Raw genomic sequence first — 22,624 nt, forward strand, 5'->3', positions numbered from 1 at the left:
GCCTACCTGGAGCCAGTGTATTTCTATATCTACACAGTGTTTTCCCTCCAAGCGGTGTATGTCATAGCCCTGTTCATCACCAGCTGGCTGCTCAGTGGTTCCTGGCTAGCAGGAGCTCTCACTGGAGTCTGGTACATCCTCAACAGGTATACATCTCACCATGCACACCCAACTAATGATTCATTATAAGTCTAAACTTATTGGCCTGGTCCCAGATCTGTTGGTGCTTTTGCCTACTTCATTGTCAAGTTAAACATGACACAAGTTCATACGGACTTGGCAAGAGAGCAGAAACAGACTGGCATACAGTTTATACAATTGTAGCTACTGGACAAACCTGATGAGCTACTGCAAGCTGTCCAATCCTAAAATCCCCCCTTCGACCTAAGATCTGAATGGATATTTTAAATGGTGGTGGTCTTGAGTGTTCCACGTGTGTGATTGTGTTCCAGAGTGGACACAACGCGGGTGGAGTTCACCATCTCGCTCAGGGAAAACTGGTCCCTGCCCTTCTTCGCCCTCCAGATAGCTGCCATCACTTGCTACCTGAGGCCTCACCTCAAACCCATCCAGCAGGTAGACACTCGCCTAGCAGAGGACACCATCATCTCCTCTGTTCTCTACACGCATACAATTAGACCAGAATAGGAGAATGAAGAGAACATCTGTGGAAATAGACAATGAATCACTATCGAATGAAGTGTCTAATCTTAGAAGTTGTTTTGAGGTCAAGTGGCTGATTTCTAATGGGATCTGTGGTCTTCTGTCCACTCCTTTCCTGTGAGCAGAAGGTGGTGTTGTGGCTGATGTTCCTGGCCACGTTGTGTTTCTGCCTCACCTGGCAGTTTAATCAGTTCATCCTGCTGGTTCAGGCTCTCATCATCTTCACCCTGGACTGTCTGGACCTCATCTCCACAGAACAGGTCTGTGACATCATTCCTCTCTCATCATGCACATTACCATCACAGCATTCAGCCAAACATATGTTGCTTTATTTTGTTCATAGGCCAGATTCAATCCGTCACAGATTTAAGGACCTGTGCATGATATTAGAGAGATCACGTTCGCTGTGGATGGCAGCTCAAGCAATCAAGGCTTGAGGGTTAAGAGTTGAGCCGGGATCTGCACATGAAGCTAGGTTCAGGGTTTTGGTTAAATACAATTTTATTTGTCACATGCGCCAAATACCACAGGCATAGATTTTTCTGTGAAATGCTTATTTGTGAGGCCTTTCCCTACAGTGCAGAGTAATAGTATATTCAAGGAGTACTGGTACCGAGTCAATGTGCAGGGGTACGAGGTAATTGAGGTAATATGTACATGTAGATAGGGGTCAAAGGGACTAGGTTATCAGGGTAGATCAAAAACCATAGTAGCAGCAAGGAATGTGAAAGTGTGTCTGTGTGTTGGACTGTCAGTGTACTGTGTGGGTAGAGTCCAGTGTGCAAGCGATTCAGTGATTTGCGGATAGAAGCTGTTCAGGAGCCTTTTGGTCCTAGACTTGGCGCTCCGGTACCGCTTGCTATGCGGTAGCAGAGAAAACAGTCTATATCTTGGGTGGCTGGAGTTTTTGGGGCCTTTCACCGCCTGGTACAGAGATCCTGGATGGCACACAGCTCAGCCCTAGTGATGTACTGGGCCTGACACACTACCCTCTGTAGCGCGGATGCCAAGCAGTTGCCATACCAGGCGGTGATGCAGCCAGTCGAGATGCTGTCGTGGTGCAGCTGTAGAACTTTTTGAGAATCTGAGGGCCTATACCAAATCTTTGAGGCTAGGGTTACAGTTGAGGTTAGTGTTTGTAGTAGGGGTTGAGGGTTGAGGTTTACAGTTGAGCCAGGATGTGGACATGAAGCTAAGGTTAGCGTTTTAGTTAGGGTCGAGCCAGGATGTGGACATGAAGCTAAGGTTAGCGTTTTAGTTAGGGTCGAGCCAGGATGTGGACATGAAGCTACGGTTAGCGTTTTAGTTAGGGTCGAGCCAGGATGAGGACTTTGTAGCTCAGTGGATAAACCAGGGTGCTCATAACGCCCGGGGTAGTGGGTTCTATTCCCAGGACCACCCATATGTAAAATGTATGCTCATATATGTAAGTCGCTTTGGATAAAAGAGCCTGCTAAATGACATTACCGGTACCTCTCTCCAGGTGACCTGCCTGTACCTAGTCCAGGTAAGCAGCCTGCTCTCCGTGTGGCTGCTGCAGTTCTGTAACTCCATGATCCTAGGCTCTCTGGCTCTCAGCTTTATTGTGGCCGCTCTCTTTGTCAAGCACTTCCAGGTGAGCCCAAGCACATACTGTATGTTCCTCCTAAAACCCCAGGGATTTGACTGGTTTATTTTACAGTCTTGGTATACAGTAAGTGCAACATCTGTGGTCATGATACACTGAAATGCTGTTTGTGTTTTTGAAAGCTCTTTGTCTTTTTGCCTTGTGTTCCATGGAGAGAGGGCTGAAGACTGGTGGTCTCACAGTGCGGCTGGGAAAGCTGCTCCTTCACACCGTCCTCGTCCTTGCACTAACATTCACTATTAATTATTTAGCCAAGGTGAGCCCTGAGACATGTACTACATCCTCCTCCTCCTCTTGTCACCAGGAATTAATAACAAGTCATCTATGTGTGTTATGGGCTGTGGAGAAGCCAGGAGAAAGGCACACAGGAATCGGAAGGACATCGTGAAAACATTTACAGTACCCGTCAAAAGTTTGGACACGCCTACTCATTCAAAGGGTTTTCTTTATTTTTTACTATTTTCTACATTGTATGAAGTCATCAAAACTATGAAACAAAACTAACATTTGGACTCATGTAGTAACCAAAAAAGTGTTAAACAAATCAAAATGTATTTCAGATTCTTCAAAATGATGACAGCTTGCAATGATGACACACTTTTTTTTGGTGTTTTTATTTTATTTTTATTTGACCCCTTTTTCTCCCCAATTTCGTGGTATCCAATTGTTTTTTAGTAGCTACTATCTTGTCTCAACTCCTGGGAGAGACGAAGGTTGAAAGTCATGCGTCCTCCGATACACAACCAAACCAAGCCGCACTGCTTCTTAACACAGCACGCATCCAACCCCGAAGCCAGCCGCAGCAAATGTGTCGGAGGAAACACCGTGCACCTGGCAACCTTGGTTAGCGCTCACTACACCCGGTCCACCACAGGAGTCACTAGTGCGCGATGAGACAAGGACATCCCTACCGGCCAAGCCCTCCCTAACCCGGACGACGTTAGGCCAATTGTGCGTCGCCCCACGGACCTCCCGGTCGCGGCCGTTTACAACAGAGTCTGGGCGCGAACCCAGAGTCTCTGATGGCACAGCTGGCACTGCAGTACAGCACCCTCAACCACTGCGCCACCCGGGAGGGCCAGCTTTACGCACTCTTAACATTCTGTCAACCAGCTTCACCTGGAATTAGTTTTAAACAGTCTTGAAGGACTTCCCACATAGGCTGCTTTTCCTTCACTCTACGGTCCAACTCATCCCAATCCCAAATCTCATTTGGGTTGAGGTCAGGTGATTGTGGAGGCCAGTTCATCTGATGCAGCACTCCCATCACTCTCCTTCTTGGTAAAATAGCCGTTACAAAGCCTGGAGGTGTGTTGGGTCATTGTCCTGTTGAAAAATAAATGATTGTCCCACTAAGCACAAAACAGATGTTAGTTTGTAGCGCCACCTTTTGTTGCGATTACAGCTGTAAGTCGCTTGGGGTATGTCTCTATCAGTTTTGCACATCGAGAGACTGACATTTTTTCCCATTCCTCCTTGCAAAACAGCTCGAGCTCAGTGAGGTTGGATGGAGAGCATTTGTGAACAGCAGTTTTCAGTTCTTTCCACAGATTCTCGATTGGATTCAGGTCTGGACTTTGACTTGGCCATTCTAACACCTGGATATGTTTATTTTTGAACCATTCCATTGTAGATTTTGCTTTATGTTTTGGATCATTGTCTTGTTGGAAGACAAATCTCCGTCCCAGTCTCAGGTCTTTTGCAGACTCCATCAGGTTTTCTTCCAGAATGGTCCTGTATTTGGCTCCATCCATCTTCCCATCAATTTTAACCATCTTCCCTGTCCCTGCTGAAGAAAAGCAGGCCCACCACCATGTTTGACAGTGGGGATGGTGTGTTCAGGGTGTTGCTTTTACGTCAAACATAACGTTTTGCATTGTTGCCAAAAAGTTCAATTTTGGTTTAATCTGACCAGAGCACCTTCTTCCACATGTTTGGTGTGTCTCCCAGGTGGCTTGTGGCAAACTTTAAACTACACTTTTTTATGGATATCTTTAAGAAATGGCTTTCTTCTTGCCACTCTTTCCATAAAGGCCAGATTTGTGCAATATACGACTGAGTCTCCCACCTCAGCTGTAGATCTCTGCAGTTCATCCAGAGTGATCATGGGCCTCTTGGCTGCATCTCTGATCACTCTTCTCCTTGTATGAGCTGAAAGTTTAGAAGGACGGCCAGTTCTTGGTAGATTTGCAGTGGTCTGATACTCCTTCCATTTCAATATTATCGCTTGCACAGTGCTCCTTGGGATGTTTAAAGCTTGGGAAATCTTTTTGTATCCAAATCCGGCTTTAAACTTCTTCACAACAGTATCTCGGACCTGCCTGGTGTGTTCCTTGTTCTTCATGATGCTCTCTGCGCTTTTAACGGACCTCTGAGACTATCACAGTGCAGGTGCATTTATACGGAAACTTGATTACACACAGGTGGATTGTATTTATCATCATTAGTCATTTAGGTCAACATTGGATCATTCAGAGATCCTCACTGAACTTCTGGAGAGAGTTTGCTGCACTGAAAGTAAAGGGGCTGAATAATTTTGCACGCCCAATTTTTCAGTTTTTGATTTGTTAAAAAAGTTTGAAATATCCAATAAATGTCGTTCCACTTCATGATTGTGTCCCACTTGTTGTTGATTCTTCACAAAAATATACAGTTTTATATCTTTATGTTTGAAGCCTGAAATGTGGCAAAAGGTCGCAAAGTTCAAGGGGGCCGAATACTTTCGCAAGGCACTGTAACTGGGAGTCTCCTGAGCATCTGAAAGCATCTGAAGTTCTTCAAATGTAAATTATTTAATTTGGTTGCTTTTCTTATTTTCGTGAAAATGTTCCCTGCTGCCAGCAGAGCCTAGCACAGCATTGTGCCATGATAAACTTACACAAATGCTTGTCTAGCGTTGGTTGTAACACATATATTTTGAAAAACTGAGATGACAGTGTTGTTAACAAAAGGCTAAGCTTGTGTTTGAATATATTTAATTCATTTCATTTGCGATTTTCATGAATAGGAAAAGTTATGCTAATTATGCTAATTTGTTTGAGGCTATGATTACGATCCCGTATCCGGGATTGCTCGTCGCAAGAGGACTAGCCTAGTTAAATAAAGGTTACACACACACCACACTGACCAAAAAGTTGTTTTTGTTGGCATTTACGTATGTCCCCATTACCAGTAAAACATAATCAAAACCTACAGTATTTGGCCACGACCGGGAGGCCCAGGGATATCCTTGTCTCATCGCGCCCTAGCGACTCCTGTGGCGGGCAAGGCGCAGTGCACGCTGACCAGGTCGCCAAGTGTATGGTGTTTCCTTCGACACATTGGTGTGGCTGGCTTCCGGGTTGGATGGGCATTGTGTCAAGAAGCAGGGCGGCTTGGTTTGGTTGTGTTTCGGAGGACGCATGGCCCTCGACCTTCGTACTCTTCCGAGTCCGAATGGGAGTTGCAGCGATGAGACAAGACTGTAACTAATACCAATTGGATACCACGAAATTACCATGAAAACTACAGTATTTCTTTCACTTACTTTTTGTGCTTTTTTGTTGTTCATTTGTTTAGTCATTTCATTCTCAACCAGGATTTCATCATACATGTCAAGCAGTGAAGTTTCAGCTCTGTCTGTCCGTGGCCTCTCTCCCTCAGTGCGCACTGTCACTGTGTCCGTTTCCATCTTGTTCAACTGTGTATGTAACATTTCACGTAAAACCCTGTTTCTTGTCTGCATCGAAGTAACATAGCATAAAGCAGGGTGGTGACACAGTAAAGAGAGAATACCACCAAATCGCTTACTCACAGCCTGTGTCAGCCGTTTTGTTGAGCAGGCGTTTCAATGCCATGACAGAGGGCATCACGTCTGCTGCAGGCGCAGTTGAGGAGCTTATTTCTCCAGTCAGTTGTTCGAATGGACCGAGCTGGTGTGTTCATGTTTCACACATGTTCTCAAATGCCATTGAAATGGCAGCAGCGGTATGACAAAAAACACATTCATGAGCATGCAATTCGACTCTCCTCAGTACGAAATCCTCGACAACCCACTGTGCTATCAGACTTCGTGTGCTCATGTGGTTGATATCGCTGGTCCAAATGTCAGTCGTGAAGCTAATAGCAGTGACGCTATTACTGTGTAACTTCGGTAGGGCAACATCTAAAAAAATAGCGCACTTTGTTAACGTTAGTGTGAAAGCCAACATCACCCACGACAGAGAACGGTTGATTGTCAAGGGCAATGAATTCCGTTATCTTGGCGTTAATGGATTTCGCCTTTGAGTTGTCTCTCTGAAATGTTCTTACTCTTTCAAATGACTGCTGGACTTGTTGTTAGGAATGCTGTGTTGCAAGTGTAGCGCAAAATTTTACGTGGCGTCATTACGTCATGTACCTACGTTATATAGGTATGAACGTCATGTACCTACGTTATATAGGTATGCACGTCATGTACCTACGTTATATAGGTATGAACGTCATGTACCTACGTTATATAGGTATGAACGTCATGTACCTACGTTATATAGGTATGAACGTCATGTACCTACGTTATATAGGTATGAACGTCATGTACCTACGTTATATAGGTATGAACGTCATGTACCTACGTTATATAGGTATGCACGTCATGTACCTACGTTATATAGGTATGCACGTCATGTACCTACGTTATATAGGTATGCACGTCATGTACCTACGTTATATAGGTATGCACGTCATGTACCTACGTTATATAGGTATGCACGTCATGTACCTACGTTTATATAGGTATGCACGTCATGTACCTACGTTATAGAGGTATGCACGTCATGTACCTACATTATATAGGTATGCACGTCATGTACCTACGTTATATAGGTATGAACGTCATGTACCTACGTTATATAGGTATGCACGTCATGTACCTACGTTATATAGGTATGCACGTCATGTACCTACGTTATATAGCACGTCATGTACCTACGTTATATAGGTATGAACGTCATGTACCTACGTTATATAGGTATGCACGTCATGTACCTACGTTATATAGGTATGCACGTCATGTACCTACGTTATATAGGTATGCACGTCATGTACCTACGTTATATAGGTATGCACGTCATGTACCTACGTTATATAGGTATGCACGTCATGTACCTACGTTATATAGGTATGCACGTCATGTACCTACGTTAAATAGGTATGCACGTCAGCTTTGACATCGGCGTTGGAATAGACATTGGGCCGACGTTGGCATTTTTAGCTAATATCGTCCGATTCCGATATATCTTCACTGGTATATCGTGCATCCCTGGTGTTTCTTTTTCGTGGTTTTGATGTCGTCACTGTTATTCTACAATGTAGAAAATAGTAAAAAAAACAAAGAAAAACCCTTGAATGAGAAGGTGTGTTCAAACTTTTGACGGGTACTGCATTTCCAGCTGTTTCAAAATGCAGCATGTAACTGAAACCTACATGGGAATAACTATGTGTCTGTCATGTACATTACGTTAACTTGCATCTAAGGAATGTTTAAAAAAAAAAAAATAATGTCTGGCTGTTTCATGTTGACTCAGACATGCATAACCTGACCTTTTATCTATTTTCCTTGTGTGTCTTCATGTTTGTGCAGCAAGCGTTGCAGCTCCGATCTGACGAACACATCTTTAAATTCATCAAGTCCAAATTTGGCTTGGGGCCTACCAGGTAGAATGCACTGACTTCTTTCATCAGGTTTAAGTGATTCACTAATTGACACTTACCCAGTGTAGAATCCTGAGATAAAACCCCTTTCATTGATCGCATATTAAATATTATTTATACACGCAGAGGAAATGTGCTGTGGTATTTCAGATTAAGTATCCAGCAAACTGAGGGAAACAACTGCTATGTCAATTCTCAAAGGCACAGTGTAATAATAGCTTGCCAACATGTCTCTCTCTCTCTCTCTCTTTGTGTGTGTCTCTCTCTCTCCCTTTGTCTCTGTGTGTCTCTCTCTCTCTTTCCCTGTCTCTCTCTCTCTCTCTCTGTGTCTTTCTGTCTCTCTCTCAGAGATTTCGATGCCAGTCTGTACCTGTGTGAGGAAGCCTTTGGGCTGCTTCCCTTGGACACGTTTGACCGCTTGGCTGGCACTCTGCTGGCATACCCTTACCTCGTCACCCTGATTGTGCTCCTGGTGATGCTGGCACTGGTAACACTGGCCAACCTCTGGTAAGGTGGATTTTCTTCTGTGGCTGTGGACTGAGAATGACGTTCGGACACAGCCCACAAATGGGTTGAGTCATGACCCGGACAGAACGGGTCCCTGGCTTCCAAGCGCTCTCAGCCTTAATTCCATGTGGCTATTGCAATACTTATCCACATTTTGTTGCGTTGTCATTCATTTTCTTCATTCTGTTTCCTTAAATTCCTTCACCATCTGTCATGCTGAGGCCTGTCTTATCTGGCAAAAAAACAACTGAGAAAGAGTAGAGTTCAAGAAGTTGCTTGTTGGTAACCCCACACATCTATCACATAATAATGATTTTGAATTAGTCATTCATTATTTCTCCTTCTTAATAATTTAGTAAAGAGGCTCTCCTTTTTGTATTTGTATATGCTTTAATTGGACATTTTCCCAACTGACGGGGAGGTAGATGAGGAGGAGACACCGTAGGAGTCTTTGCACATATAACTTTGATTTAGCCGCTCGAATGCCGCTGCTGTCAGTTTCGTTATCCTCTAGCTGTGTGGAGACCTACTACAACATATTGATAGTAGTGGTTGGCAGGCAGCATCACAACAATCCTCTTGAGTCCTCTCCCTAAGTCCCTGTAAATATCTGAGCATGTCACGTCTCACTGTGTTGTTCTTTCTCTGTTTGATGTGAGCGAGAGAATCCTGCTCCTATCCTTTTTGTTTTGTCCTGTTCTCATTCCAGTTATCAGAACCCAGTCTGGACACCCAGGCACTCAACCCTCCCACAAGCTAATCATTACAGGCTCATTTCAAATACACCAGTTAACCTTTCGGAGGAGAGCGAAAGACAAAACGGAATAATCTGCTTAATGTCTCTCTCGCCTTTTTTATGTATTATGCATCTTATGTTTTACCTATTCTCAGTGATTCTTCAGTGGTCGGGCGGCCGCCGAAAGGCCGGTTCGAGGAGCGGCCGATCTGTATGCGGGCAGATGTCGCCTACAATCTGTTACACACCGTCTTCTTCGGCCTCCTGGCGCTCAGCACCATGAGGTGAGCTCCGCTGCTTGTTCAAGAGGATATCTCTCCGGACATGTCTGGAATTTTGCTGAATGACCAACATCTACTTTCTTTCTTTATCTCTCTCTCTCTCTCTCTCTCTCTCTCTCTCTCTCTCTCTCTCTCTCTCTCTCTCTCTCTCTCTCTCTCTCTCTCCTTCTTATTCTTTCTGTTTAATCTACCCATCTGTCCTTCATCTTGAGTGGGCCTGCCCCTGTTCATTTGACCCCCCTCCATTTCTCTCTCTCTCTCTCTCTCTCTCTCTCTCTCTCTCTCTCTCTCTCTCTCTCTCTCTCTCTCTCTCTCTCTCTCTCTCTTATTCTTTCTGTTTAATCTACCCATCTGTCCGTCATCTGAGTGGGCCTGCCCCTGTTCATTTGATCCCCCCCTCCATTTCTCTCTCTCTCTCCAAACCCTCTCTCTCCTTATCTTGCCAAACGTTTTGATCAACACGCCATTTCCAATTTGTGATGTTTATTTTGCTGCCTCATAATATACGGAGAACGCCGCTGATAATTTTCCTCATAGCGCCAAGTATGTTTTGCAAAGGTAAGAAGAACAAAAAAGTTGACATAAGGTTGTTCTAATCTTTTAAATACACTGTTGCTCTCCTCTCTTCAGAATGAAATATCTGTGGACTGGCCATATGTGTGCCTTTGCTGCCTATGGCGTGTGTGGCAAGGAGCTGTGGTCCCTCTGCCTAAACACGATCCACTGTAACACTAAAACAAAGGTAAAGGCAACAGCTCAGATCCCTAAGGTTTCTTTTAACAGACGAGTGAGCACAGTACCTGTTTGCAGGTTCTGCATTCCACCATGAGATGGCCCAGCCCTACACTGAGGCAATAGGAACACATTGAAATGGTAGCTTGCTTGTACTGTGCTGAACAGTTACAACCTTATCCAGTAGGTGGCAATATGGTAACAACCGATTTACACCAAGATGTCTGTATAGAGAAACAAAATGTCACAGCAGATTGTAATGTTCACCCTGGTTATTTATTTTCTCTCTCATTTTGCAGCTGAGGCTGATCAGGTACACGGTTCCACTTGCCATTCTGGGATTTTTATGTTACAAGGTGAGACATTTGCCTTGCTATTTCATCACAATTTGCAGTACAATATTTTCTCACCCACAGAGATTGCAGTAAATGTGAACTGATATGGAGTTAAAAATGGAAGCGGCTACCGGCTGGTGGCTCTCTCCTCCTCTCCTCACTCTATCAACAGTACAGATGAATTGGCAGTCATTGGGATGTGTGAATGGGATGTGTGAGTTATATGAAAGTTATTATTGTGAGCTGATGTGTTTCTGTGGAGTTTGGTTATTTAAAGGTCTTTTTCCTTCGCGGTGTTTCTCTGTAGTTCTTGCCCAAACTGATGACGGAAGTATCAGAACTGAGAGAATTCTACGACCCTGACACCGTTGAGCTGATGACCTGGATTAGGTAAAAATCATGCAGTTGAAGTCGGAAGTTTACATACATTTAGGATTGGAGTCATAAAAACTTGTTTTTCAACCACTCCACAAATTTCTTTTTAACAAACTATAGTTTTGGCAAGTCGGTTAAGACATCTACTTTGTGCATGACACAAGTCATTTTTCCAACAATTGTTTACAGACAGAGTATTTCACTTATAATTCACTGTATCACAATTCCAGTGGGTTTACATGCACTAAGTTGACTGTGCCTTTAAACAGCTTGGAAAATTCCAGAAAATTATGTCATGGCTTTAGAGGCTTCTGATAGGCTAATTGACATTAATTGAGTCAGTTGGAGGTTTACCTGTGGATGTATTTCAAGGCTTACCTTCATGGTAAAATCAAAAGAAATCAGGCAAGACCTCAGAAAAAAAGAATTGTAGACCTCCACAAGTCTGGTTCATCCTTGGGAGCAATTTCCAAACGCCTGAAGGTACCACGCTCATCTGTACAAACATTAGTATGCAAGTATAAACACCATTGGACCATGCAGCCGCTCAGTGTGGAGACGCGTTCTGTCTCCTAGAGATGAACGTACTTTGTTGCGAAAAGTGTAAATCAATCCCAGAACAACAGCAAAGGACCTTGTGAAGATGCTGGAGGAAACGGGTACAAAAGTATACCTTCTATCCATAGTAAAACGAATCCCATATCGACATAACCTGAAAGGCCTCTCAGCAAGGAAGAAACCACCATAAAAGCCAGATTACGGTTTGCAACTGCACATGGGGACAAAGATTGTACTTTTTGGAGAAATGTCCTCTGGTCTGATGAAACGAAAATATAACTTTTTGGCCATAATGACCATCGTTATGTTTGGAGGAAAAGGTGGGAGCCTTGCAAGCCGAAGGTCACCATCCCAACCATAAAGCACGGGGATGGCAGCATCATGTTGTGGGGGTGCTTTGCTGCAGGAGGGACAGGTGCACTTCACAAAATAGATGGCATCATGAGGGAGGAAACTATGTGGATATATTGAAGCAACATCTCAAGACATCAGTCAGGAAGTTAAAGCTTGGTTGCAAATGGGTCTTCCAAATGGACATTGACCCCAAGCATACTTCCAAAGTTGTGGCAAAATGGCTTAAGGACAACAAAGTCCAGTTATTGGAGTGGCCATCACAAAGCCCTGACCTCAATCCTATAAACAATTTGTGACAGAACTGAAAAAGCGTGTGCGAGCTAGAAGACCTACAAACCTGACTCACTCACACCAGCTCTATCAGGAGGAATGGGCCAAAATTCACCCAACTTATTGTGTGAAGCTTATGGAAGGCTACCCGAAACGTTTGAATGAAGTTAAACAATTTAAAGGCGATGCTACCAAAAACTAATTGAGTGTATGTAAACTTCTGACCCACTGGGAATGTGATGAAAGAAATAAAAGCTGAAATAAATCATTCTCTCTACTATTATTCTGACATTTCACATTCTTAAAGTAAAGTGGTGATCCTATCAGACCTAAGACAGGGAATTGTTACGAGGATTAAATGTCAGGAATTGTGAAAAACTGAGTTTAAATGTATTTGGCTGAGGTGTATGTAAACCTCCGACTTCAACTGTAGATGCACACGTGCGTGGATGTCAAACAAACGCAAATCAGGTTAGCTTTGTTCCACAGATCAAATTCCACCGTCGTTGCCTGTGACTGCATGTGTTTATGTGAAATGTAGATTTGGTGAGCTTGTGGCGCATGAATAAGACATGGAGGTCTGGCGAGGACCCAGCTGTTGGCAGTGGTTCAGCCCGTGGCCCAGGCCCCTGTGGAAAGGGTTTTTATCAAGCCAATCAGTCCTGATGTGATCGGAGATGGATGTGAATTTGGCGTGGCTCCTTGGCTCTGAGAGAGACTGACTGGGGAGGACCGACCTTAAAAAGACGCACTCTGTGAAATGACACAGGTTCTCTTCCTCCAGAGAAAATCCAATTTGCTCGGCGGATTAGCGTGTAGCGTTACCTTCACTGGTGCTGGCGCATTAAGCCTCTTGCCATGCGCTAATTACATTTAAGATGAAAGAGTTAAGCGGGGATCGTGTTTCATGAGACTCGGGCAGAGCAAAGCTGCTCTTGTTTGTACATTATCACAAATTCAGAGGGAATGTGAGCAAAAAAAAACATAGGAACATATATTTCTGTCTCATTCACAGTGTTTACATGAAGTACTCATTGATTTGTTACGGTAATCTTGCCGGGGAACGTACTCGAACATACCTTCTATCCATGGGCACTTTTTAAAATAGTTACATAGTAAGTAAATCTGAAGAATTCGGGAGATTTAAACAGTGCAACAGAGATGTTAAGGAGAGAAGAAGAAGACTTGTTTGTTTCTTTTTCAGTTAAAGCGGAGTCGGTAAGTCTGTGAGTCCCCTCCAGCTTCCTCCTGCTAACTGCACATTCAGAAGTCAGTGGTAGCTCGCCATTGTGTACGAAAATGCTTGATAATTTCTCTCTTGACTGTGCCGGCTCCACTCGTGATGGTGCCCTTTTAAGTTGGGCTGGTGTCTTGTCATTCCTGTCTTTTGACAGCATTGTGAGGCACCGTCATCACAGACACCCTTATCATTTAAGCGTTGGCTGCTATGCAATTAATTTCCCCTCTTTTGTTCGGTGGTTAATGTTGTCACGCCATCCCCTTTGATTCTGGAAAGCTGAGTTATTTCAGAATGTTGCCTTGTTTTTGAATAATGAAGACAAATGAAGCTTTTGTTTTCCCAGGGAAACGTCTGTCGCTGTAAGAGCGGCTGTTCACGACTGGAACAATGAGGACGTTTTCGCGCTGTAATACTGTGTATTTCTTCATGTTTTTGATACGCTCATATCCTCCACTTTCACTCCTTGCTAATTGTCGTTCTGTCAGCTTGATTTTTTTTCTCTGCCTTATAATTTGTCGAAATTTGAAGTTTTCCCCTTGTTATACATAGTCTCCAGAGGACCTCAGTAGCAGTAAGTAAAACTCTTGTCTGTCCTCGTGTGAACCACAGTTATTCCCCCCCTCAGGATAATATCAATGGGAAGCTGGTGACTTCGCCCACTGTGAAATTGCATTATAATAACATTTTTGCCAACCCTCCCTCTCTCAACCGTTCAGTCAGTCACTCAATCATCATCACCCTCCGCTCAGTCTCTGGACTCTGTGGCGGTTGAATTGGCCACTATAGTGGCTTGTTGGTGTAACAGCCGATTATCTGTGGCGGTCCGTCTCTTCTAGCTGGGAGCAGAGCAGATCGGCCAGTCAGATAGGATGAGCGGAGCTGTAGGATCTTAGGATGGACGTGACAGGCCCATCTCTGTTTCGATCTCCGTCTCTGCCGTACCTGAGCTCCCTACAAATCTCAGCCGTTAGCATCTCAGAGCTGTTAGCATCCCCCTCCCTCCCATACCTGCCTCTATTGAACTCATGCCATGTAGACATTTTAGTAGGCTGTCCTCCTCCTTTACTCTCTGATTCGTAGGCACTGAAACTTTCCACCCATCTGCTCTCTTTCTCTCTCTGCTGGCAGCGCTACCACTTTAAAGTCTGCATCAACAGGTGTACAATGGTGTTAATTTACTGCATGACATAGTCCCACCTCTGCATGTAGCATAACTAACACACAGGCACATTCATGCATACCAATTTCACGCTTAATCACCATCCGTGTCCGTCTTCTCCAGCTATTAACAGCATTAATACATTTTTATAATGTCACCGGGGCGGCGGGCGTTTAGATAGCAGAATATAAATCTGAAATGAAATAGAAATCAGCTGAGGTCTGAGGAGTCCCACTTGAATATGCAGTAATTAAACACAAACTCCCACAGAGAGGAAGGAAGTGACCCGGAAGAGCAGGTCACAGGTCAGCCCCATCACACACAGCCCAGGGTGGTTGGCGATTAGCCTCACAAGCTGCTAATGTTCCTAATGGGGGCGTCCTATCTCTCCCCCCAGAGCCCAGAGGGAGCCAGCGGTCTCAACCTGTCCCCCCTTTTCTGTGATGTGGATTTTAATGGCAAATCAACATGAGGTTTGGGGGAGGAATAGAGGAGCTAATAGCTGCTGTGAAAGAGGCTCTGCTGTGATCTCTTACAGAGTTAGTGAGCGATTTGATTTATTTTTCTAATATAGATAACACAATGACTCCTCCACCAGGGAATAGTAAATTAAACTGAAATCATTTAATTCTACGTGTGTGTGTGTGTGTGTTTGAGCAAACTACCCTTTTCTTATGCTCTTTTGTGCTGTTCTCGACTGCCTAATTGATTTGTGAAATACCCGAACAACAGCTCCACAGGTGGTTCTCAACCAACTATGCGCACACTGTGCTGCTTATTTCTGCCTGAAATGACCTGATATCTCAGTTATTACCAACAATTACCACCAACATATTTATTACTAGAAATGGTTGCTATGAGTGGAAACGCACTCGCTCCCCACACGAGTGTATCCGTGCTATCAGACTTGCCCGGTTGAGGCTTGTGATTATTATTATTTTTTAAACGCCCCCTGAGTTGTGTAGCTGGTCAGAGGGAGTCTCAGGCATGTACCGGTGTAGGATGAGTCACTGCGTCGATGAGCGGAGATCAGTGTTATGAGACCGAGCAGGCCCAAGGTTGGGCTGCGGCAGTAACAAGGCTCTACTTAAGAGTCAGCCTCTCTAGGCTGTACTCATATAACAAATTCCACACCGGGCTTTGTCCTTCCTGTGAGTCCTCACCCACCACCTCCTCTAGAACACCTTGAGAAAGATTCTTTGGCGAAAGAAAGTTAATCATGGTTTATTTTTTCCTGATAACTATTTGATGTTCCCAGCAGCCTTTAGTAGGCTGCCCCTTTCGCTAGCCTTTCAGTCTCTCCTTGAAGTTGTTCCAGTATTTGTTCTTTAAATAAAATGAAAAGTGAAAGTCTTAACCTTCGCAGACATATTATCGTCAAAAGAACTTGATGGCGTCGAGTAAAGGACACCTGCAGTGTGCAAGTACAGATGTCCGTGTGGTAACTCACCTGCTGCTGAGTCACGAGGAAGCCAACAAAAATAACACTGCCTTGTTAAATACACAAATACACCGTGTTCTACAGCGTGTTCACGTCTTCTACCTCTGTGTGGCATACAGCAGTATCAACGCCAGTCTCCCAAGAAAAACACTTCTTCGACCTTGTATTCCAGCTCAAATACCCCCAAGAAGGCAGTGTTTGCTGGGAGCATGCAGCTGCTGGCTGGGATCAAACTGTGCACAGGGAGAGTCCTGACTAACCACCCACACTATGAAGACCGAGCCCTGAGAGAGAGGACCAGACAGGTAAAACCAATCCTTTATCCTTATCCTACTTCTATACTTAATTAGTTTATTTTACATTTTAACACAAGGCCTGGCCTGAGAGGGAGAAATATGGAGGACACCTGTAAAATATGTGTTGACCAGGGTTGGCGGTCAATTCCATTTTTTAAATTCAGGCCAACCAGGGAATTAAACTGTCCACTTGGAAAAGAAAGGGCCGTGTTCCAGTCATCTCCAGAAATGGAATGGCATTCAGAAGGCATGACCTCACCTGGGTGGTGATCCTATCAAGGAGAGGACACCACTTCTGTGTACCCGTGCTGTGAAATTAGCATGGAGGGGACGTCAACCGCGGCCGGGGGAATGGAGTCACATAAGCTTCAACATGAGAGTGTGCTGTCAGTCACTTTGTATATTTCCTGTCTGGCTTTCCCCTCAGTTTTACAGAAGCGCGTGACTTTATCAGCCAGACGACGCCGTGTTTTCATCTCACCCAGGGATGGCAAGTAGCGTTTGTCAGATGCAGAGATTAATCGTGGTGGTGTGAACCGTCTTTAAAGCTCGTTAGACAGCGCAGCACGTGGAGCTAGGTGAGGGGGAGGCGGCCAGACAGGCAGAGAGGAGACGGTGCAGGGCTGCTGGATGGTTGGGTACAGAGCGTTCTGCCACTCTCCGAGTGGCGCTCTACAGCGTGTGGTGCTGTGCCGTGCGGCGGTGTGGGGCTCACGGAGCTCTTTCAGGCAGAGTTCTGACTAATGAAGCTCTGCAGCTGTGGGAGGGAGAGGGAGGGGGGCTCCTCAGGTTGGGGGCTCTGGCTCTGCCTGGGGGACGTGAGCAGAATGTTTCCTCCACACCACCCTGCTGCGTGTCTGTCTGCCAGTCAGCGCCACAGAGGCGTCAGCCCCCAGCATCAGCACGGCCCGCTGTTAACACTCATCGCAAAGTCTCTCTTAGCCCTCTATCAATAAGTCATGCCTGTCTGTGTGTTTGTGTGTCTGAGCCCTGTGTTGTGTTGTCCTCCATGTTTACGTGTGTGTGTGTTTTCTCTCCTCCTGGTCGTTTCAGGTGTATCAGATCTACGCCCGGCAATCCCCGGAGGAGGTCCACAGGATCCTGCGCGCGGCGGGGGCTGATTTCGTGGTGATGGAGGACAGCGTCTGCTACGAGAGGAGGCATGGCCGGGGCTGCAGGCTCCGAGACCTGCTGGACCTGGCCAACGGACACGTAGGTGTCGTTTCTGTTCTGTAACGGCAGGAGTTGGGGTTCTGCGATGCCCGCTCGTTCAGTGTTTTGATGTGTACATGTTTGTTTAAACAGGAGGCAGATTATTTGGTTAAAATATATATTTTTTGGAGAGAGTCGATAGGAGGAATATTGATTGGACTGCTTCAGTATGAGAGATAGGGAATGACGGATAGATTATTTGGGTGTTTGTGAGATTGGGATGGGGAGGGTTGTTTGGGTGTGTGTGTTTTGCATGTGCTCCCTATAAATCACATGTTGTCTGTCAGCCTCTGTCACTCATAGACACTTCAAAGTATGATTGCTTTGAAAGGGCTCAATTACAGGCAGCGTTGGGGTCTGGAGATTCATCCTCCTCTGATCTGCGTCTCACCGCTGGTTGAAAGATGTATTTTCTCTCCTCCCGCTTTTGATGCCAGGAATAAATGAGTCACTTTTTTGGTTGTTTGGATTTCTGGAGGCATGCTTGCCTTGCATAGTCTCATCCTTCCCGAGTGGTGCATGTGGGGTTAGTAATGTTTCACTGCATGTGATCCCCACGTCAACATCACGTAGAGATTGGCTCAACTCTTACAAATCTTTATTGAGAGAATAACAAAAACCGATTTAAAATGTTTGTTTTTTTGTCAATTATTGAATACCCTGGATCCTTGTGGTTTGTTATCCCCATCTTACCTTCATGTACAAATCTAACTCAAGGGTACTATCTACTTTTGACAATACATTATGTCTGAACAGTTGAATGAGTCTGTGTTTTTTGTATTAGATCATGGATGGCCCCGGGGACAACGACCCAGACTTGGTCCACGCCTCCCATCCTCGCTTCTGTGAGTCCGTCAAGACAGGCGGCCCTGCCTACACAGCCCTCTTCTCCCGCGTGTTCCAAAACAAGACCTTCCACGTCTACAAGCTGAAGAAGGGCAAGAAGAGAGCCAAGGCAGACAGAGAGCCGGTGGCCATGGAGGATAAAACCCAGTAATAAGACCCTGGGTTACCCCATAAACAACGCCTCACCCACCCATATCCAGCCCGCCGCCCAGTCTCCGACTCAGCCTCCTGCTCCCTGCCAAGTCGATAACCTGATGACTGCTCTCAGCTCTATGGTCTACCCGACTTCATCTGGAACCACGGCTGCACTCTCCCACCCGCCGCCCTCCCTCCCTCCTTCCATCCCTCCGTGCGCCACGGCAGCCCGAGGCAGGTAATCACGTCCGGCTGACACGGCGCTGATTTGAGCAGCGTCTGATTGCGGCGGGCGAGCAGATGAGCACATGCATATCAAACCAGGGCTTTGTGTCAGGAAGCTCATGTTTAAACAGGAGAGGAGGGATGACGGCGCATCACAACAACATTCACGGCTCCCTCTCGCTTTCACCCAGACTAAAGGCAGAGCAGAGAAGAAAGAGGAGAGGGACCTTTGAGAGGGGGCTGATTGAAAGCTAGAGCAGCGTGGGTAATTATTGCGAAGGCCAGTCTGGTCTCTTTGGTGGCCGGGTCTGCAGCCTGACTGCACAGCTGCACCCTGTGCCATTTTCCTTCATTTTAATTTTAAAAACCGTGCCATGTCTCGTCTCCACTTGTTAATGAGGACTCCTCTTTCGATACTCTCTCACTCAAACACAAGGTTCTGCATACGTTGTCAGTTGCGGTGCATCAAGGGGAAGTGGCATTCTCATTGTAATGCATAACAGTCATACCACTGTGAAGAGGATTTGCTTGTTCATTCCGTTGCATTGAAATTGGATGTTTAATTTAGTTGGCTGACAACCTTTTTTGACGAGGGAGAAGTCATTCCATTATGTTTTCCTAATAAGTGCATACTAATGTAATGTTGAGCATTGACATAGTTCATTTTCATATTTATTAATAATTCAGTTTAGATGCATTGGTCATTTAAAGCAACAGTATTTTAATGGAAATTAAATGAGAAAATGTTTATTAACTGTGTGTATTCCCTCAACTCAACACCCCAGAATCATACAGTATTCTGTAGAAGGACTGCATTGTGGGTAAACCATGACCACTGGTCAATGTTGAATTAGGTGAATGGTTGACATATTCATGGTCACTGGTCTATGGCTAACATACAAATCCAAGTATTTAGATTTTTTTTCACATGTTGGTGCATTACAACATGTTGGTTCATTACAACATGTTGGTGCATTACAACATGTTGGTGCATTACAACATGGGATTGAAATAGATTTGTAATTTTCTGTCATTGATTTACTTTTTTAAATTCCGATTTTAATAAAAAATTAAATAACTAAAATATAGTTGTTGCACAAGTATTCACCCCCCATCCCCTTTGTTTAGGCAGGCCTAAATTAGTTCAGGAGTAACATTTGGCTTAACAAATCACTTAAGTTACATGGACTCAGTAAGAAATAATAGTAGTTGACGTGATTTTGAATGACTACCCCTTCCTCTGTCCCCCCTACATACAACATCTGTAAGGTCCCTCAGTCAAGTATTGAATTTCAAGCACCGATTCAACTACAAAGACCAGAGGGGTGTACTACAAAGAAAGCTACAGTAGATCTACTTAGGGTTTTCTAGAGCTAGCCAGCTTCAGTTACTTTCCCATTCCAGCTCAGGCTTCCATCCGACCTACGATGGGGGATATTGCTCGTCCGTCTGCCGTCTAACTCGAGCAGTTAATGTCGCACGTGGCTAGTCAAAACACCAGACTTTTCATTGAGATTGCGTTTGTATGTCGCACGTGGCTAGTCAAAACACCAGACTTTTCATTGAGACTGCGTTTGTATGTCGCACGTGGCTAGTCAAAACACCAGACTTTTCATTGAGACTGCGTTTGTATGTCGCACGTGGCTAGTCAAAACACCAGACTTTTCATTGAGACTGCGTTTGTATGTCGCATGTGGCTAGTCAAAACACCAGACTTTTCATTGAGACAATTCTGAAACATCAATCCATGGGAAAGTCAGTGTCACATTTTCATTTGTGCCGAAATCAAATTGAAAGAAAAGTTATCTAGCAAATTCAGCAGGCTTTCTTGTGAAATAGACTTTTAGAAGTGCTGTCTGTATTTTATTACTTGGGTGTGGTTATTAACACACAAATACCTTTTCCCCCACTCCTATTGATAAAATAATTGTATTAAGTCATAAATGTTTTACTGTGCGTGATGTTTCAAATGCATTTGTCAATACTACATTTGTAATGTAATAGGTATTTTAATATGGTCCCACTTTATTTGGATAGTCCCATCTGCAGATCCTCTACAGATGGTCATACTGTCAATATGCTATCAAGGTCATACTATCTGTTGTTAAGCAACTGTGGTTACGGTTTGGTTAGGGTTATGTTACGGTTAGGGTAAGGGCTAGGGTTAGTAGATCATTTAAATGTTACAGCTGCTCTAGAGACACCCCCCCAATTATTTAAAAAAATAAATAATAATAATAATCCAAAACTATAGTAATACTGCAACAACAAAAATACATGTCAAAGGAATACACTTTCTGGCCTAAATGCAAAGCCTTATGTTTGAGGCAAATTCAACACAAAACATCACTGAGTAACTGTACAGTATCCTTATTTGCATCATGTTATGGGTATGCTTGAGACTGGGGAGTTTTTCAGGATAAAAATAAATAGGATGGAGCTAAGCACACGCAAAATCCTAGAGGACAACCTGCTTCAGTCTGCTTTACACCAGATGCTGGGAGAGGAATTCACCTTTCAGCAGGACAATAACCTACAGTTGTGGACAAAAGTTTTGAGAATGACAAATATACATTTTCACAAAGTCTGCTGCCTCAGTGTCTTTAGATATTTTTGTGATATTTTCTTTTATTGTGGAATACTGAAGTATGATTCCAAGCATTTCATAAGTCTCAAAGGCTTTTATTGACAATTTCATGAAGTTACATTTACATTACATTTAAGTCATTTAGCAGACGCTCTTATCCAGAGCGACTTACAAGTTGATGCAAAGAGTCAGTGTTGACCCTTCTTTTTCAAGACCTCTGAAATCCGCCCTGGCATGCTATCAATTAACTTCTGGGCTACATCCTGACTGATGGCAGCCCATTCTTGCATAATCAATGCTTTGAATTTGTGGGGTTTTATTTGTCCAACCGCCTCTTGAGGATTGACCACAAGTTCTCAATGGAATTAAGGTCTGGGGAGTTTCCTGGCCATGGACCCAAAATATCAATGTTTTGATCCCCGAGCCACTTTGTTATCACTTTTGCCTTATGGCAAGGGGCTCCATGCTGGAAAAGCATTGTTCTTAACCAAACTGTTCCTGGATGGTTGGGAGAAGTTGTTCTCGGAGGATGTGTTGGTACCATTCTTTATTCATGGCTGTGTTCTGAGGCAAAATTGTGAGTGAGCCCACTCCCTTGGCTGAGAAGCAACCCCACTCAGGATGCTTTACTGTTGGCATGACACAGGACGGATGGTAGCGCTCACCTTGTCTTCTCCGGACAAGTTTTTTTCCAGATGCCCCAAACAATCAGAAAGGGGATTCATCAGAGAAAATGACTTTACCCCAGTCCTCAGCAGTCCAATCCCTGTACCTTTTGCAGAATATCAGTCTGTCCCTGATGTTGTTCCTGGAGAGAAGTGGCTTCTTCGCTGCCCTTCTTGACACTAGGCCATCCTCTAAAAGTCTTCGCCTCACTGTGTGTGCAGATGCACTCACACCTGCCTGCTGCCATTCCTGAGCAAGCTCTGTACTGGTGGTGCCCCTATCCCGCAGCTGAATCAACTTTAGGAGACGGTCCTGGCGCTTGCTGGACTTTCTTGGGTGCCCTGAAGCCTTCAAAACAATTGAATCCACTCTCCTTGAAGTTCTTGATGATCTGATAAATGGTTGATTTAGGTGCAATCATACTGGCAGCAATATCCTTGCTTGTGAAGCCCTTTTTGTGCAAGGCAATGATGACGGCACGTGTTTCCTTGTAGATGACCACAGTTGACAGAGGAAGAGCAATGATTCCAAGCACCACCCTCCTTTTGAAGCTTCCAGTCTATTATTCGAACTCAATCAGCATGGCAGAGTAATCTCCAGCCTTGTCCTCATCAACACTCACACCTGTGTTAACGAGAGAATCACTGACATGATGTCAGCTGGTCCTTTTGTGGCAGGGCTGAAATGCAGTGGAAATGTTTTTTCGGGA

General features: G+C 44.6%; 1 protein-coding gene across 4 annotated transcripts in view; it reads left to right on the forward strand.

The window, feature by feature from the left end:
* LOC124033878 (probable C-mannosyltransferase DPY19L3) overlaps positions 1 to 21,129 on the forward strand; it is a 37,547-nt gene extending 16,418 nt beyond the window's left edge. For all 4 annotated transcript variants that reach the window (XM_046346261.1, XM_046346259.1, XM_046346260.1 and 1 more), the window contains 14 exons: positions 1 to 146; positions 453 to 576; positions 789 to 923; positions 2,147 to 2,278; positions 2,445 to 2,546; positions 7,890 to 7,963; positions 8,309 to 8,467; positions 9,359 to 9,487; positions 10,115 to 10,226; positions 10,516 to 10,572; positions 10,859 to 10,941; positions 16,121 to 16,253; positions 17,298 to 17,456; positions 18,241 to 21,129. In XM_046346261.1, the coding sequence (XP_046202217.1) occupies positions 1 to 146; positions 453 to 576; positions 789 to 923; positions 2,147 to 2,278; positions 2,445 to 2,546; positions 7,890 to 7,963; positions 8,309 to 8,467; positions 9,359 to 9,487; positions 10,115 to 10,226; positions 10,516 to 10,572; positions 10,859 to 10,941; positions 16,121 to 16,253; positions 17,298 to 17,456; positions 18,241 to 18,453 (1,758 nt within the window). In that variant the 3' untranslated portion in view covers positions 18,454 to 21,129. The remainder of the gene's footprint in view (positions 147 to 452; positions 577 to 788; positions 924 to 2,146; positions 2,279 to 2,444; positions 2,547 to 7,889; positions 7,964 to 8,308; positions 8,468 to 9,358; positions 9,488 to 10,114; positions 10,227 to 10,515; positions 10,573 to 10,858; positions 10,942 to 16,120; positions 16,254 to 17,297; positions 17,457 to 18,240) is intronic.
* The last annotated feature ends 1,495 nt before the right edge of the window (positions 21,130 to 22,624 follow it).

This window comes from Oncorhynchus gorbuscha, linkage group LG04 (assembly GCF_021184085.1).
Source record: "Oncorhynchus gorbuscha isolate QuinsamMale2020 ecotype Even-year linkage group LG04, OgorEven_v1.0, whole genome shotgun sequence".
Lineage (NCBI taxonomy): Eukaryota > Metazoa > Chordata > Actinopteri > Salmoniformes > Salmonidae > Oncorhynchus > Oncorhynchus gorbuscha.